Below are 17,294 nucleotides of genomic sequence, written 5' to 3'. Positions count from 1 at the left end.
TAAGCATGACTTGGGTTGTATTCAGGAATTCCCATTATTAAGCTTGTTCTCATTATGAATAAGAATTCAGAAAAAAATGCTGGATGCTAGAGTAGGATTCATGGCAAAACCTAGGCTTGTACCTATGATCATGAAAGGAGAACTCGCTGTCAGGACTGAATCAGTGACCTTGAACTCCTTTTATAATATCCTGACTTAGTACATTCCCAAAGTTGTTGTCAAGCCTGGGCCTGTTTCATTTTGTTGGTTTGTTTTTCTTTCCTTTTTTAAATTACAGTTTTAGGCCACACTTTACCAAAATTTCTACCGAGGCACTGCTACTCACAACCATATTTACCTGTCTTTTGTTTACAGAAATTGAATTATGCTGTAGCAGTTGACAAACTGTCTTGGCACATGACTCTCCTCTAAATTCCCTGATTTTATTATTTTGCAATACATATTAAATAATCGTGTTAAGAAATAAGCATCTTAAACGGAAAATACAGTTTCAAAGGGCAGTTAATATACAGGTAAAGTATATATTAAACATTATAATAATTTGTATATTTGTATTATGTCCAATGTAATGCAGTGAAACAAAACTTTAATATTTGTATTTGTGTAACATCAAGTCACCACTGAAAAGTAACAAATTCAGCCTAATTCCTTATTTAATAAATTGGAAGTCAAAAAACAAACATAAACAAACTAGACATCAAGATCACAAACCAAATATTTGAAACTTTTTTTGTTGTTTCTTTAAAAATAAACTCTGGAAAACCAAGTATTGTGTAAAGATGTTATTACCCACATTTGGCCACTAGCTATTTTCTAATACATGCTAACACCACATCAGTAAATATGCCTGTGTGGATACTTCAGTTTTCAGCTGAAATATTTGAAACAAAATTGTTGATTTTTAATTCACTAGTAACTTTATCCAATTAAAAAGGTTTTAGTTGAACCTAATAAAATGGTACATTCTTAGTTGTTTTTGCTTTCAAGTTTCTATATTTGCATGTTGCCATGTTTATAAACACTTTTGATCAGATGATAGCTTTATTAAGTACAGTTAATTAAACAAAAAATAAGGATGAAACTAAAATGTCAATATGGGCAGAGGTTACTATTAGAATATTTTTAATAAGTACTGAACCTTGCCCTTGCCCTAGTATCCTAAGACAGCTTTCCCTTCCATTTCTTGCCTGGATTCCAGGCCCCGCGTCTCAAATAGAACTTGAATTTTCCAGTAGGTGCTAATAATGCTTTAAAGCCTCATATACTTATATTGATAATCTTAGAAAATACAAATCTGCTTGGATATATGTGTTTATATATACACACATAGGTACACACGTGGAAACATGACAACATATATAAAAATATGTAGGTATTTTATAGATATATAGAAATATAAGAGAAATTGGGGTAAATATTTTCATTGTCTCAAACAAATTCATACTCACATCCTAAACAGAAGTACAAAGTTTTTAAATCATGACAAACCAATTTGCCTAATGGACAGTTCCCAGTGGACCTCTCTTCCAATGATCACTTTTTCTAACTAACATTTTTAAAAGTTAGCATTTTTATAAATTACAATAAACTATTCTCATTTGCAATAAAATATTAATATGATATAAATTAACCAAATAAATTACAGATTTTAGTTACATAAAGCTATGTTGTTCTTATTTAAGGAAAGCAATTGAGGTATTAGAAATACTAAAAGGCAGTAATGGCATATGGATAATATATTTGGTAGAACTGGAATATCTTTAAGTCAAATTTCATAGCTTTTTCCAATAGCCTTCTTAAAATCTAAGTCCAAATTAGTATATGAAAATGAAACCTTTTAGAATTGTTAGAAAGAAAACCAAACAGCTTTTAAAAATAATTGCCTAGAAAGACCACACCAGCAACATGTAATAACAGTAATGTTTTCTTTATACTGGGCAGTTGAAAAATTTTTTTAAAGCTCTTTGCAGAGGACATGGCAGTATTATGAAAGTTTGTCTCACTTCCTATCAATGCTGCCAATGGGAGGGAATCTGCTCCCCTGTGATTTTGTTTTCCTCCTTGAATGATAGTGATGGAGCACTTGCATGATGTGTTTGGTGCCTTGCATGAGGAAGACATGCAAAGGCAAGGTCCAGTCTGCATGCTGCTTAATGAATGTTTTTCCTTTTCTCTCCCTCCTTGTCATGTGCTTTCAGAAGACAACAATGTGGAAGGTGGGTGCTTTCTACCTTATTTTTCCAACTCTTATTTGTCCTTTATTTCTCAGTGCTAATAGAGTACATCTTGAAGTTAGACGGTAAGTTGAACTTCTTTCTGAACATTTGTTGGTTTCTGGATTGTGTATCACTTTTCATACAGAACATATACATTCTCAACCCTGCCATCCCAAGTATATGAAACTTTTTCAAGCTTAACTCCAACCCTTGATAGATCTCCGCATCCCGTATGAACCTTAGAATAGTTATTGCAGTGTTCTGTATGAGAAAAATGATACAATGCTGCTTTTTTTACTTTAAAAGACAAAATATTTCTTTGTAGTTTCATAAGACAGTGCATGATCCTTTTTCCATTTTTTTATCAAAATGATTTATTCTATTCTGTTGGAAAAATTTAACATTATGTCAGTTCAAGCCCACTGGTTTGTTTCAAATGATTGGATATATAAAAAGAATGCAATAAAGTACTGAGTATAAGTAAGAGACATAAATTTAGGTTAAAAAATAAGCCATTGTTCAGTGGAAATGAAAGCATACAGCACTTCAATATGATTACTGGTAAGTATATTTGTAATATGTTTTGCCTGCTAAATATTTTATTCAAGATTTTATAAAAAAGTTATCACAGAATTTTGAAGAAGTTATATAGCTTATATATTTTCCTGTAGAATTCAGCAAATTAAAACATATTTCAGCATTCTTGTTTTTTAAGAACTTAAATGCATTAGTCAGTGTGCTACAAGCAAATCTTCAAAGGGTTAACATGCAAAAAGAACTAGGCATAACAAAAGAATGGTGAAAGGGAAGGTTTTATCAACTTACATATGTTCTATCAACTTATATATTCACAGCATTAATAGTTCTTGCATAAACAATTTACTAATGTTTATATATGAAAAGACAGCATTTAGTATATTTTATTTTGCTACCATAGTTTGAAATATAGTTATTCTCTAAATGTACATTTCTATAGAATGAAGGATTTCTTAGAAAAAGACTCCCTATCCCAGGTTACAGACAAATAGCCATTAAGGTTACCAAGACTTCATGTATCTAAAAAGAACACTTGATGGTAATTCAAACTTGACCAGTAGCAGGGATAAACATTTTATTTGTCATTCTTACATGGATAATATTATAATTGCTTAGCTGCTGAACATTTCTATTTCGTTATTTGAATAAAATAGATTAAAACTTCAAAAGGAATAATAAATGACTATTTTCCAAGTGTTGTATCCATATATGGCTTCTGTTTTCCTATACTATAATTTTAATTGCATGTGATTATATACTTGATAAAAATGATATATTACCCTGCAGGCTTAATATCTTTTAAAATCAGTCTCATTTATATTGTGCATGTCAACTGAGTTCAAATGTTATTTTTTAAAAGTATCTTTTCCACTTATTTTGCATTTCCTTAACCATCCTGTGAAATGCTTTCCTTTTCTCTTAAAATCCTGTTGCATTTCAAGAGGCTTTAAAATCAGCTTAATTAGCATGAATGCTTCTCTCTTTTCACACACACTCATCTCATGTAAAGTTTTGATAAAATTTTTAGAATATAGGGCCCATAAGCTATTGTAATAAAGTCTATTCAATAATAATTTTAATATTTCTATCTATAATATAACTTTTACAGTATAGGTAGGAAGTCTAGCAGGAAGAATGTGAATTCGTTGGGGATTAGTGAGTTTCCATCCTTACTGATGTGGCATCAAAACCGTTAGAAGTACCTAATATATTTCCTAAAAGGTAGATCTTTAAGACAATTTCCTCATTTAGTCCATAAAAACTTATGTTATTTGGAAAAAATCTATAGTAGTTTTAAAAGTGAAATTAAATGAAAAATTATATAACCTGGACAAATAAGCCACTATTTATCAGCATATAAAACACCGTGAATTATCAATAGATCATAAGCTGTTGAATCTGCCTATGTGAGCTTTTTGTTAAAATCACTCAGAAAATACAGAGAGGCTACAATTCAGAGGCATCAAGCTACTATGTTTAATAACTTTCATATTGTGATTAGATGATTATTTGTAATTATATCTAGCCTACAAAGATGTTTGAATACCCCTAAAATTTTAAGAAAACAACACAGATAATTTAAATACTGATGAAACCAATGTGTAATGTTATATAGCTCAAATAAAGTTTCTGAAATAGCACTGGGAATTGAAAATACAAGTTTATTAAAATTGATATATGTATATTTCTCTAACAATTTCCCATATTCTAGACATATACATGGATAGAGAAATAGCTTTATTTCTGAATTTAAGATAAAAAGGTAGGAATTATGCCTTTCAGTAAAAAGTAACTTCTTGAATAGCAAAAGAATATTTGAAAGCATATTAGTAGTAGTCTTTAGAAGAAGAGTGCTCTCTTCAAGTTTGAAGTGAATTGTCAAGCAGAAAATAATAAATAAATTAAATAAAGGGATTTCAATGTCCCTTTAAAAATTCCTTGATGAAATTACATCTGTAATATATATCTTTACACTTAGAGTTCAGCACTGAAGAAATGTTTAGGTGAAATCTGAAATAATTTTGTTCTCTGAGAAAATTGCTTTAGCGTATTTACAGCTGACGCATTGTTTCTTAAAACCCTTTCCTGTAGTAAATTCTAACTTTACAACTGCATGTCTAATGATCATTTTGTATTTGCACAAGCCTAGTCAGTCGCTACATGTATCAGACAAAAAGACATTTCTGCATTATCATTTCAGTGTGACAACAATTTTTTTTCTTCATTTAATTATAAAACTGCTCATTTTTTGATGAGGGGAAAAAGATCAGACCCAGCCCATGTTTCAGGTATTCCATTGGGTTTTAATAAGTGTAATTTCATCATTGAAGAATTACAAGCCCTGTGGGGGCAATATTCAAAACAGTCTCATCAAAGGGCACAGAGGGCAGATGTAATATTGAGGGGATTGGTTGGATTTTAAGTCATGCTCTTGTGCTCTTGCTTGTTCCAACTGATGCATGGAAGAAATACACCATGCAGCATATGCCAGTGTTTAAAATGCAGTTCTAGAACACTTTGCCCCAAAGCGTTCCAACCAGGGGTTGAAAGAATGCTTTTTGATTTGCCTCTGTGATACAGACATGTCTCATAGGAAACGAGATGTCTGTCACTGAACATTTTTGTCACCGTGACAACACTGCCTTCCCATGCTCCCTTGTTTATTGCTGACTGTGCTCTTGTTTCCCTTCAAGGTCTGGCGCACCTGATGATGGGCGACCAAGGTATGGGCTCTGTTCCTTTTCCACTCTGCTTTCAGTGTTTTCTTGTTCTGTAGCTGCTTTAAAACCATCACTGCAAAGGATGGGCAAATGCTTGCGAATTATGTGGCTGCAAATGAAATACATATCTTTCGTTTACATTTTTTCATGTGTTTTTCTTCCCTTTCTTTGTTGGTTTGATTTTGATTTGTTCATGTGACTTTTTTATATTCCTTCATTTCTTGCATTATAATATCTGCAAATAAATGAGACATAAGAAATTGTGATTGAAATTTTCTGTATATTTATCAGCATATGCAGTAAATGGTGGTTATGGTAAAGGATAACCGGGAACCATCAGAAATTGCTGTCTGAAAAAAGATCCTCAGTTTAAACCACTGTATCCAAAAAATCAGTCCATTTTTCATCCATGCATGACAGTTTGGGGACATGCAGACATCTTTGGCTTCTGGTTTCTAAAATGCTGAGTATAGTGTTCCACAGAATCAATACTTTCCGTAGATTTATTGTGTGTCTCTCTTTTGTGTGATCTTTTAAAAATTGAGCATGGACTTTTCAATTTTTTGCATGTACTTGACTTCAAAACAGGCAGAATTCCCAGTGTGTCCTGATTGCATCTCCATTTGTCTTCAAAACCTTGTTTATACTTTCTTGTCTCGTTTAATTTTCAGAGAGTAGTGACTTTACATATGTTCATAATTCTTATTGTTGTTTTTCTCCTCTTTATCCTCTTTGTCTGGAAACCCTTTCTTCATGGACCCATTTCATCAAATCCATAGGTAAAAGTAAAGGTATTACATTATTTTATTTCTTCTTAATATCATCTGTATGAATTACAGTGTGTCTGAGTTATGTAAATGAATTTAGACCTTTTGGCATTGGTAATGGGCACTGGGAGGTAGGTATATGTGTTAATAAATATTTTATAAATTTACAGTAAGAAAAACTCATCAATATGCTTCTGTTTTTGCCCTCACCCCCCTTTTTTTTTTTCTCTTTAGAGTGATCTTTTTCATATGAGGTGCTTACACAGTTAGTATATTTAGAAATTAGCTGCAGGCTTTGGTGTCAGTTTTTGCAGTATCATTTAATGGTAGTTAAATAAGTCTAGGAACTGTAAATATATCATCTTCAAATATTCAGCTCTGGAGCACACCTGCCCCAGCCATTCTGTATTGAGACATAAGTCTAAGCATATGCACCACTGAAATGGTACTGCTGTGCGCGCATCACCTTGTTGTCTGCTAGATTCCATTTATGCACATGAACACTGTAGTAACCTAAAAAGGCAGTATTAAGAAAGAGACAAAAGAGGAGCAAGACATTTCTCTTTATGCATACTAACTTTGTTTTAAGGACATTATCAACTAGCTATGCATACCCGCATTGCTTGGTAAGTCAGGCATGTGTACTCTTTGCTGGTCTTGGTACAAAATCCAGAAGCATGTGTAATTTGCCATTTAAAACCATCCTCATTGTGTTTAATGTTGTCACTAAAAGGAAGAAAGTGGTATGCAGCTGTGGTGAACATATAGAACAGTCTTTAAATCAACCATTTTTAACTGTGTATTAGTGAATATTTCTATTTAGTTTCTATTTTTTAATTATTATTAATGGTTTAAATGCAGGAATATCTTTATTCTTTCTTATGTTCTCAATGTTAATCTGGTGAATTGGGACCACAGTTCACAGTTCTACACCCTTATGTTTGTGTCATCTAGCAGCAAAACTTTTCTGCTTGAAAAAGCACCTGAACATGAGCCAAGCAATATGTAAGAAATGATATCAGTTTTAAATGTATAAAATAGAGCTTTAGAAACAAATGCTGTTTGAATACTTTGATCCAACAACATAGGTTATCACAGTTTTTGTTTTGGTCAGCTATTTTCAATAATATAATTTAATCTCATATTAAGCCTCTAGCAACTATGCAAATGATAGTATGTATCAATTATTTTAGAAGTTTTGTGTAACATTTTGAGGGCTTTCTAAACGTTTTTACTTGAGGCCAAAATCTCATCCACTGCCTTCTCTTAAGTGGGCATTTCTCATCATGTTCTTTATTATGTGGACTTAGGATGGCATAGAGGGAAGAACATATTTTATCTTACTGACTGAGTAAAGTATATGTGTATGTGTTTGTATATATACATACGTGTATTTGTATGGATGTATGTATAAATACACAATTTGTAAGTATATACACTCCTATGTTTGCTATTTTGTGAAAAGTAACTCTTAAAATAATTTTTAAATTATACAACAATTTTCTACATATGGAGTAGTTCATGTTTATACTCAACTGCTATTTGTTTTGGTGTACTTAATGTTAAGTGTCACTTAACTTTATTCAGTTTTTCTATGTCAATCTTAAATGTTTTCTGTTGGCATGTGTGTCAAACATTATATTTTAACTTCACCAGTTTTCCTCAGATTGTGTTCCTCAATCAGCACAAAGACACAGAGGACAGGAACTTGATTTTTTCATTGCATTCTTCTTCTGTTATTGGGATGAGTATGCTTTTTGCTGTTAAATGGAGGAAGAAGATTTTAAGATGGACTTGAGTATTTTGCAAATCAGAATGGTACCCATTACATATTGTTTAATTAGATGTAGAGAAATGAGAAAGGTGATTGTAAATCTTCTCTAATTGCAGATTAATTCCACAAATCTATATTCTAGAGCAAAAATACAATCATGACTATGACATGGCATCCACATTCAAAGAGTGTTCATGTAACAAGGAAATGAAAACATGTGGGCAAGTTAGAATGAATGACAGAATGGAAGTGCTATGATAGTGGTACAAAGTGAAGTAGGAATTCAGAAAAAGGCAAACATAACATCAATCCAAGTCTCTCTTATGTGAATATCCCCACCTTGTGCCATCTATTGGAGGGATTAAAAAAATCTAGAAAAAATAATTTAGAAACTTTACACTGTAGCTTCCTATATGGAATTAAATCCTAGTTGTGCATAAAATCAGGGTTAAATCTGGCCAGTTTAAATAACTGATTTACAGTGTAAACTTATGTTTCCTAAATTTTTACATCTTGATATAATCATGGAGCAATTTTCTCAATTTTCCCACTTTTCTCTTGTGTGAGTAGTGAATTCAGGGGATCTGGAATGAAGTTTTGTGGATTAATGTCTTTCTTTTTGAAAAAAAGCCTAGAAAAAATTCAAGAACATCTTCATTATTTTGATTTCTTCTGTATGAATTCTTAAATATTTTCTAACGTTTTAAATGTCCCGTGATTAATATATTTCATTAAAAAATGAGTAACACATGTAAAAAGAACATTCCTTTTGATAACCTTCTTCATCCTACTCTCAAGTCCTTTCTCTCGAGGTAAGCACTGGTCTTACTTTGTGATGTGTCCTTACAGCGTTGGTGTTGATCCTTCTGTGCTCCATAACAACTCAGGGTTTGGAAACTGCAAAACCCCTTATCACGTGTACATGACAAAAATGGCGAAGTCAGCTGGAGACATGGTAGAGACCACTCTGCTATGGGCTTGCAGAATCACAATGAATGAAACACAAGTTTTCTCATTCTTCTCATAGGCCACAGTGCCTCCTATTTTTAATTAGTCATCCTGTTTCAGACTTTAGAGTCAATCTGTTACTTGTTTTTTTTTTTTTTTTTTTTTTTTTTTTTTTACATTCCCTAAACAAAGATGTGTCACCTTTAACTGGATATGGTTAAGAATAAACTTTGATTGAATGAATTATAGTTTTCTTTGGGGCAGCTGAAGATCCGTTATTCAAAGCCAACCTTACTTTTGCTAGTTGTGGGTAGATGGATTCAAATAGTCTTCATGAAATTTGGATCACATTTTTTTTTTTGGCTTGGAATTTGTCAGTGATGTTGTTAGGATCATTGATATGCTAATTTTATTCTCCTTTCTATTTAGAATTTAGGTTTATCTGTTTGCCTTGAATGAAGTATGTCTTTTCTCTTTTGTTTATTCTTGTTTCTTTTACTATGTATGTGTATCTGGTCACTTCGTTCCAATAATTGCTTTGATTATTTATTTATGTTTTACTTTGATGGCTTGTCAGGAATGAATATTTAAATTACAAAAAAGTCAGAATATATTATACATGAAAGTCCAGCCATAACAGTTGGTTAATAGCTCAGGAGTACAAGTTAATAATTATCAGCTAATGTTGGCACTTTGATTGGAGGCTTGTACTTTTCCTTCATAAGTCATCATAATTGTAATTACATATTTGTATTTGTGATTATACTTAATGTTAACTTTTCCTGGTAGAGTGTAAGCTCTGTGAGGGCAGAAACCTTGTCTTTCTCTTTGACCGTTGTATTTCCAGAACATTTTTCTTATTGTATCTTGAATTTGCAATTTCATGACTGAAGCATATTTGTTAGGGGGCGACAGTTTCAGTTGTCCATTTTAAAAAGTCAAATGAACATTTATTGTTTAATTATCCAGGCTTTTCATGTTACTAGAAAAGCAAAATATTACAAGTAGAACTGAAAAGAATATAGTTACACATTCTGAAAGTACATAAGCCTTATTCTCTTTATGAAGAGTAGATCTTAAATTAGTGTAATTTATAAAAATAATGATAGACTTTTCTCAAAGCTGATTGTTAAAGCTGATTGTAATAGTTAAGACCTGGATACAACTCTTCTACCTTAACTAATTGATGAATAATATCTAATATTATCATGTACTTTAAATTTTTATCTATACTGTCATACCACAATTAATATTTTGTTAAACTTACTCTTAAAATAGATTTGATATTATTAATACTTAGAAAAGAATAAAGCATTTGGTGTTTTTTAAATACATTTTCTTTTGTCTTCGTCTTAGTCCATTTGGGCTGCTATATAAAAATACTATAAACTGGGTAGCTTGTAAGTAACAGAAACTTATTTCTCAAACGTCTTTAGGCTGAGAATTCCGAGACCAAGGGCTGGCACATTCAATGTCCAGTGAGATTTTGCTTCCTGGTTCATAGATCACTACCTTCTTTTTGTGTCCTCAGGGGGCAAGAGAGCTCTCTGGTATGTCTTTTATAAGGACAGTAATCCTATCAATAAAGGCTCTGCCCTCATGACCTAATCAAGTCTGAAAAGCCCCCTCTCCTAATCTATCATTTTGTGGGTTAGGATTTCAATTTATCAATTTTGGAAAGGCACAACATTCATATCACACAGTTTCCATGACTTTTTCTTTTTTTTTTTTTTTTTTTTTTTTTTTTTCCGTTTTCAAGTCCTGTGTTGCTATATAGCAAATTTGTCTGTGAAGTGCCCAACTTCCAATTATTAAAATCCTAATGCATATTTTTTTATACTTTTAAAATATATTTTGCTGTGATTTCTGATAGAGACCTAATTTGGTTATTAAAATATGTATCTTCTGTATAAATTCTTAAATTGTATTTCCTCATTTAGCGTCATAATAATAAGTAATCTGTTTGTTCAGAAAAGTTTGTGGATGTTGGCAGAACCTTACTGTTGAAATGCCTGTGTTTGGTGCATATACAAACTAAGAAGTCAGAATTTTTTTTTTTTTTTAATCTACTGTGTTACCTCTACTCTTGCAGTACTCTTGCAGTCCCCTTAATTCACAACCACAGACTGCGGGAAGACCAGAATTTCACCTTATAAAATCAGACATTAAATATCTACTTTTATCTGTATTATATACATGGAAGGCTATGTGACTATTTAGAATTCAATGTTTATTTAGCAGTTCATCTTTAGCTTACATGTTCATTAGCTCTGAGTAGAACCAAGAAAAACTAATTGAAGAGTATATACTTATGTATTATCTCTTGCTGTGATTTAACCAATCTTGTATATGTATTACTAATAAAAGTCCCAGCTCGATTGTATTTTTGTAATCCTGGTTCTGTGAAGCAAAATTTTCTGTGTCATTATACATTATTTAAACAATGATAACATTGAAAAACTGATCATCTAAACAAGACTTTTACTACACTTGTTGCAGACTAACTTGTCCTCAGAGAATAGCACAGAGAGGACTCTCCATAGTCTAACAGTTTAAAAAATTAGGTGGTATGAATAGAAACTTAGATGCGTTTCACTGAAATATGTTGCAAATAGCAAAACTTTCAAATTATGACATAATGGAGTTTAACTGATTATTTCTTCTCCAAAATAATGACTTTATGTTATTTATCCATTTGCAAATGTATTTGTGTTAATCTAGATTTTAACAACCATCAACACTTTTAGGCTGATAGGAGGCTGTTTCCTAAGTTTTGTTGACCAGTGGTTATAAAACAATGTAATTTTCCATAGTGTTTAGCTCTTAACTAGAGAAATTTGAATCTTTAATTAGAATCATAACATTTTGGGGCAGAGAAGAATATTAGAGATCATCTAAAAATCTAATAATATAATATTGTCACTCTTTGTATTATAAGGCATGAAAGATGATGCTGCTTATTATGATAGGCAAAACCTTCTAACAACTTTCAACCAAAATAACTATCATAATGTAGAATAGCCAACTTTAAGGAGACTTCAAAGATTTTTCTCCAATTAAACACTAATAATCATGAAACAGAGTTTCATCTTCTTATTCTTACAAAATAAATTTAGTGGTAGTATAAAGGAAACCATTCACAGACTTTTATCTAGGATGCTGGTGTCTCTCATATTCAAGATTTTCATTTGAGGGAGTAAAACTCCAGCTTATGACTGATGAGTAGTAATCCTGAAGTCATAAGAGCTGGTTTCATATCCCAGATTTGTTACTTACTGACCTTGAGTAAATAATTTAGCCTCACATATCAAAACCTTATGATCTGTAATATGGATTAATAAAAATATTCAATTACTGAGGGTAATATTACATGACAAGTTGCAAAAGTACATAGAAGAGGCTTTTTATTAATGGTGACAATAAGAAAAAGATACCATGTGAATTTGGATTAAATGAATATTAAAATGATCTGTAATCTGTCAAAGGTTTAGCAGAAACAGTATCAATATCTTAATATTAATATCTTCTTTCCATCATATTAATACCCTATTATTTATGATTCTGGCCTTGTCTGTGGTTGAAACTAACTGGACACCAATGTCCTGATGATCTGTACTACAGAAAACATTTGTACAAAAAGGTATTAAGGAATGATTATCCTCAATCAAAATTATTTAGATATCTGTGTTACTCTTTACACTTTAACATTTATTTTACATACAATAATGAGGCTGAAATAGACTTGCTTCCACTTTGAGCAACCCTAGGAAGTCATCAGGTAAAATACTGGTTTTCAGATGCAAATTTATTGGCTGAAGGAGGCAGGGAGGTAGACATTTTTTCATGAACTGGAGGTACCAGTGAGAGGAAACTTTTTTTGTAAATTAATGTTTTGCCCCACTCATGACTTCATAGAGTGATATATATAGTTGAGACTGCTGACACTTGGTTATCTTAATACCACATTTTCAAGGAAAAGCTAAGTAGATATTTTCTGAGGTTTCTATTTTGGAAAAATAACATATAATTTTCTTGAAATACTTAAATAATTGGCTAATATTCTCACATACTTCAAGATTTTGCTAAAAATGTTAAGGACTAAAACTGACCACCCTGCTTAATACTGCCATTTGGCCCTCTCCTGAACTTCCATGTCATGATCTAGTTTCTACTTCCATAGAAATTACTATCTTTTAACTTACTTTAAAAAAATTCTCATTTATTTTGTTTATATGTCTTCTTTTCACCAGAGGAAGGAATCTGGTGAAGGCAGAGATCTCTACCCTGATGTGTCTCAAGAGTCCCTAGAACAGTGACTGACACTCATACTCAATACTCAATAAATTCTTGTTTAATGATCAACTGATTGATTGGCTAAACAAGTTTGTCAAGTTTCCTTTGAGTTTTAATTTGAATATTTTTTTCTGCTTTGTCATAGTACACTAATTTTTAAATTGCTTTTTCATTTTTGCTCCAAGGTAAATCTTCCTATGAAGGATAAACAAAGTCAATGAAAACAAAAAAATTTTCTTATTGTATTGTGGGTCAAGCAGCCTCAGATTTGACACTTTTTATCTTTCTCATTCCCTGTCCAGTGCAAGAGGCCTTATGAAATTTTTGGAAAGGATTTAAAAACCACTTTCACAGCCACTGATGGTCAAAGGTTTCCTTTCACATTTTTCTAATTATCTCAGTCTTAAAGGAATATTACTTTAACAATGGGACAGTAATTAATCTTTGCATGTCTCTGTGTCTATACAAGTAACAGGAAGAGGATCCTGGAAGTTTGGCTTCTGAATAACATGATTTATTGTGACATTTTCAGGAAGGATCGTTTGGCAATTTGTGATGGAAAGTTTCAAAAAATGAAGTAGATCTTATATTTTATGGTCATGTAGCTTACCTTTCACTAACATAAATATAAATTGATTTGTTCTTCTCAGATCATCAAGTAGGCGTAAACACTCAAAAGGCCTTTTGATTTTTTTTTTTTTTTTTCTCAGCACACAAATACATTATTGTATGTCCAAGTAGATGACTTACCAATGAGTCCAGGTCCACAGCCAGCTGTCCTAAGCCATAGAACCTGTGCTGAAGAACTATAGTGGTAGGAAATCTTCGAATTAAAAAGCAGCAACAGTACTACAGTGTCTGAGGCCATATTTTGCTTAAAATGTATGTCCTATTACTTGTCATTTTGAAAAGAGAGAAAGTGAGAGCTAAAGGGTTTCATTCAATCTTAGTCATTATTACTGTAATCACCAAGGAGATTCTGCTTTATGTGGGACTGTTACATGTGGTGTAAAGGCACAACTTTTCAGAATGGATGTTTTCACGGTTTGTATTAAGAAGTATAGCCACATGGATAATAATAGCTACCATTTTCAGGATATGTTCTTTTGCATTCATATTATGCCTCCTTATATAAGTGCCTATTGCACAAACTGCCATTCTCCCTTTCTATTTGGCTTGTCTGCCATGTGCCTACGACCCCATGATAGTCCATTCAGAATAGGAGCAGCTGAAGTACTCTCCATTAATTATTCGTGTTTACTTTCAAACAGGTAAAATTCAGGGATATTCACAGAACTATGAACTGAGACTAATATTTTCTTTCATGTTAAAAAATACTATTTTATTGCATAACCCAGGTATAGACTATACAATTAGACTACTGAGACAAGGAATAAGATAATTCAGAAAATTAAAACAACGTATGCTTTATAAGGAATTTCAAAGCAGTATTTTATTCTTTGGCTTGAGTCACCTGGAAAACTGACCCAGTTTTCCCTTTCACTTTTCGGACTTGGCATTTTGAAGTCTGTAGACATTTGGAGGAAATTAAATTACTCCATTTAAGAAAACAATCAAATTTAGATTGGGCTAAACTGCTGCTAGAGGGATGGAAATCCCTAAATTGTCCAATTGTGATTCCAGTTCACTGGGAAACCCTAGTTTACAAGCTAACCATAGGGTTTCATAGATTGCTAGTAGCAAAATCTACCAGAAATCTTCCTCTAAACTCAGTGAACAGATGATGTTTGATGCTATACTGACCTAAAAGAATGATGTGATGATGGCCTTCAACAACTGTCTTTCGGGTGTTTATTGTTTAAATAAAACAATACCATCTCTGGCAAACAATCAGCAGAAATGCATTTTGAATTGTTTTCTCAGCAGTGTGGTTGGATTTGCACTGACCCATCGGTACTGTCGGTGACCAGTGCCATTCTTTTCCAGTGGACTGGCTGAAGTTAATAGTCTTAAAGAGCAGTTCGATTTGCACTGACCAATGAGGTGGAAGAAGAGAGAAGCTGATTGATCCCAAAGAAAGCCAACACCTAGACTGATAAATGTGAGGACTCTTTGGTTTGGCATTCATCCTCATTATTTATAGAACTAATACCAGTTATTAGGGTAGGTCCCAGTCCCTCCCTCCCTCCCTCCCTCCCTCCCTCCCTCCCTCCCTCCTTCCTTCCTTCCTTCCTTCCTTCCTTCCTTCCTTCCTTCCTTCCTTCCTTTTCTTTCGTTTAACTACCTTAAGCATGTAATTCCCTGAATAGAGGAAAAGCCTTATATAGAGGAGAATCACTCTTTAATCAGATCTGTTCAAGTAGCTCACTTCCCTGTCAGAACATCTGAACAGTTGCTCAAACATCGCTGCAAACCTTGAGGTCATTACTGTTGTTCTGACCTGGTAGTTCTCAGAGGGACGGCCCAGAGCAGTTACTTACATTTCACTCACATTAAAATATACTTGTCTAGGCCGGGTGCGCTGGCTCACACCTGTAATCCCAGCACTTTGGGAGGCCGAGGTGGGCAGATCACGAGGTCAGGAGATCGAGACCATCCTGGCTAACAAGGTGAAACCCCGTCTCTACTAAAAATACAAAAATTAGCCAGTCGTGGTGGTGGGCACCTGTAGTCCCAGCTACTTGGGAAGCTGAGGCAGGAGAATGGCGTGAACCTGGGAAGTGGAGCTTGCACTGAGCCGAGATTGTGCCGCTGCACTCCAGCCTGGGCAAAAGAGCAAGACTCCGTCTCAAAAATAAAAAAAAATAAAAAATACAACATACTTATCTAGTGTCTCATGTCATCAATTCCCTGTGTAAGAACAGATAAATCAGTTAAAATTATGTGGCACTTTCAGATACTATCATCTTGATTTTTTGCAACAGGACAGGACCACTGAGAGATTTATCTTTGGCAAGGGGATAATTTTTGGTGCCACCTTAAATCGCATGTAATATGTAACCCTCTATCTACTTAGGGAAGTATAGATACATTTTCTACAATACAGATTTTTCAAGGAACTTGACAGAGGATTTTATTCACTAGGTTAAGGCAGACTGGCATCCTGTACTTTAAAAGATAACATTCTTTCCCCCAGAAGATCTAATGCCCAATCACTTTGTGACTAGTGAACTCATTAAATTGGCCTTTGCCCTCCAAAAGCTGAGGACTTAATCTCCATGGTGATGAGGATTTTGTTTTTCCTTGCAGTGACATGTACAACTTGATAACTCACCTCATATTGCTTCTGCATTGAAAGACTTTTTTTGATAATAAAAATAATTATTAACTTGCTTTAAAAGAAGTTGGTCCATGATGAAAGGACTGAGAAAAAAAGGTAGTTATTCAATTAGATTTACCCTTCATCCCTGAAACTAAATTATTAGTTTTCACATTAGTAAAGATGTCAGTGAGCCCTTTCAAATCTTGTTGTAAAGGTCATTAAAATTTTCATTGTGTAGAGTTCAGACCATGTGTTTTACAAAAAGACAAAACAAAAATCAAGTTGAATATGTGACAACTTTTAAACTTTTTATGTAATGCCCATCTGTGGACACTTTGTAATATGTTTTAGGATCATTCTCAATAATGTACAATGGAGAAAGGATCCAGACAAAGAAAAAGCTAAACAGCAAATGCTGAGCTCACATTTAAAATCTACCACAAATATATCTTGATGCAATGGAAAAGGATGATGATAATGACCCTTTTTTTTTCTGGAAATTGTGGAGAAAGAAGCATTAAATGAAACAGGAATATGTTGTATCTACAAAATTCAGGCTTTATTGGGGGTAGAAATTTGGTCCATGGAGTCTACTTACAAATAATAGACAATATTCTTATTAGACATTCAGAAATGACAGACTCAGGTATAGAAATTATATGGAAATGTATGATAAGATTTTTAAAAAATATATAAAAGGAAGTGGTTGAAAGATTAGTGTGAGTACAAGAAAAAGCAGGGAGAGAGTGATGAGGATGATAAGGCCAAGCTCCTATGGGGACAAAAAAACGAGATGCTGATGTTGTCGCTGTAAGA

General features: G+C 33.0%; 1 protein-coding gene across 4 annotated transcripts in view; it reads left to right on the top strand.

Moving 5' to 3' along the window:
• Nucleotides 1-11,345, top strand: part of LOC115894351 (neurexin-1-like) — a 118,055-nt gene extending 106,710 nt beyond the window's left edge. Inside the window, exons 3-6 of one of the 4 annotated variants that reach the window (XM_030921745.1) lie at nt 2,202-2,216; nt 5,447-5,476; nt 6,253-6,264; nt 8,131-11,345. In XM_030921745.1, the coding sequence (XP_030777605.1) occupies nt 2,202-2,216; nt 5,447-5,476; nt 6,253-6,264; nt 8,131-8,135 (62 nt within the window). In that variant the 3' untranslated portion in view covers nt 8,136-11,345. Of the gene's footprint in view, nt 1-2,198; nt 2,217-5,446; nt 5,614-6,252; nt 6,265-8,130 lie in introns of those variants that run through there. The other 3 variants (XM_030921742.1, XM_030921744.1, XM_030921743.1) reach the window with 3 other exon arrangements.
• Nucleotides 11,346-17,294: the final 5,949 nt, after the last annotated feature.

This window comes from Rhinopithecus roxellana, chromosome 17 (assembly GCF_007565055.1).
Source record: "Rhinopithecus roxellana isolate Shanxi Qingling chromosome 17, ASM756505v1, whole genome shotgun sequence".
NCBI classification, from domain to species: Eukaryota; Metazoa; Chordata; class Mammalia; order Primates; family Cercopithecidae; genus Rhinopithecus; species Rhinopithecus roxellana.
The sequence above is the reverse complement of the archived record's forward strand: the minus strand, read 5'-3'. Positions and strand labels throughout refer to the sequence as shown.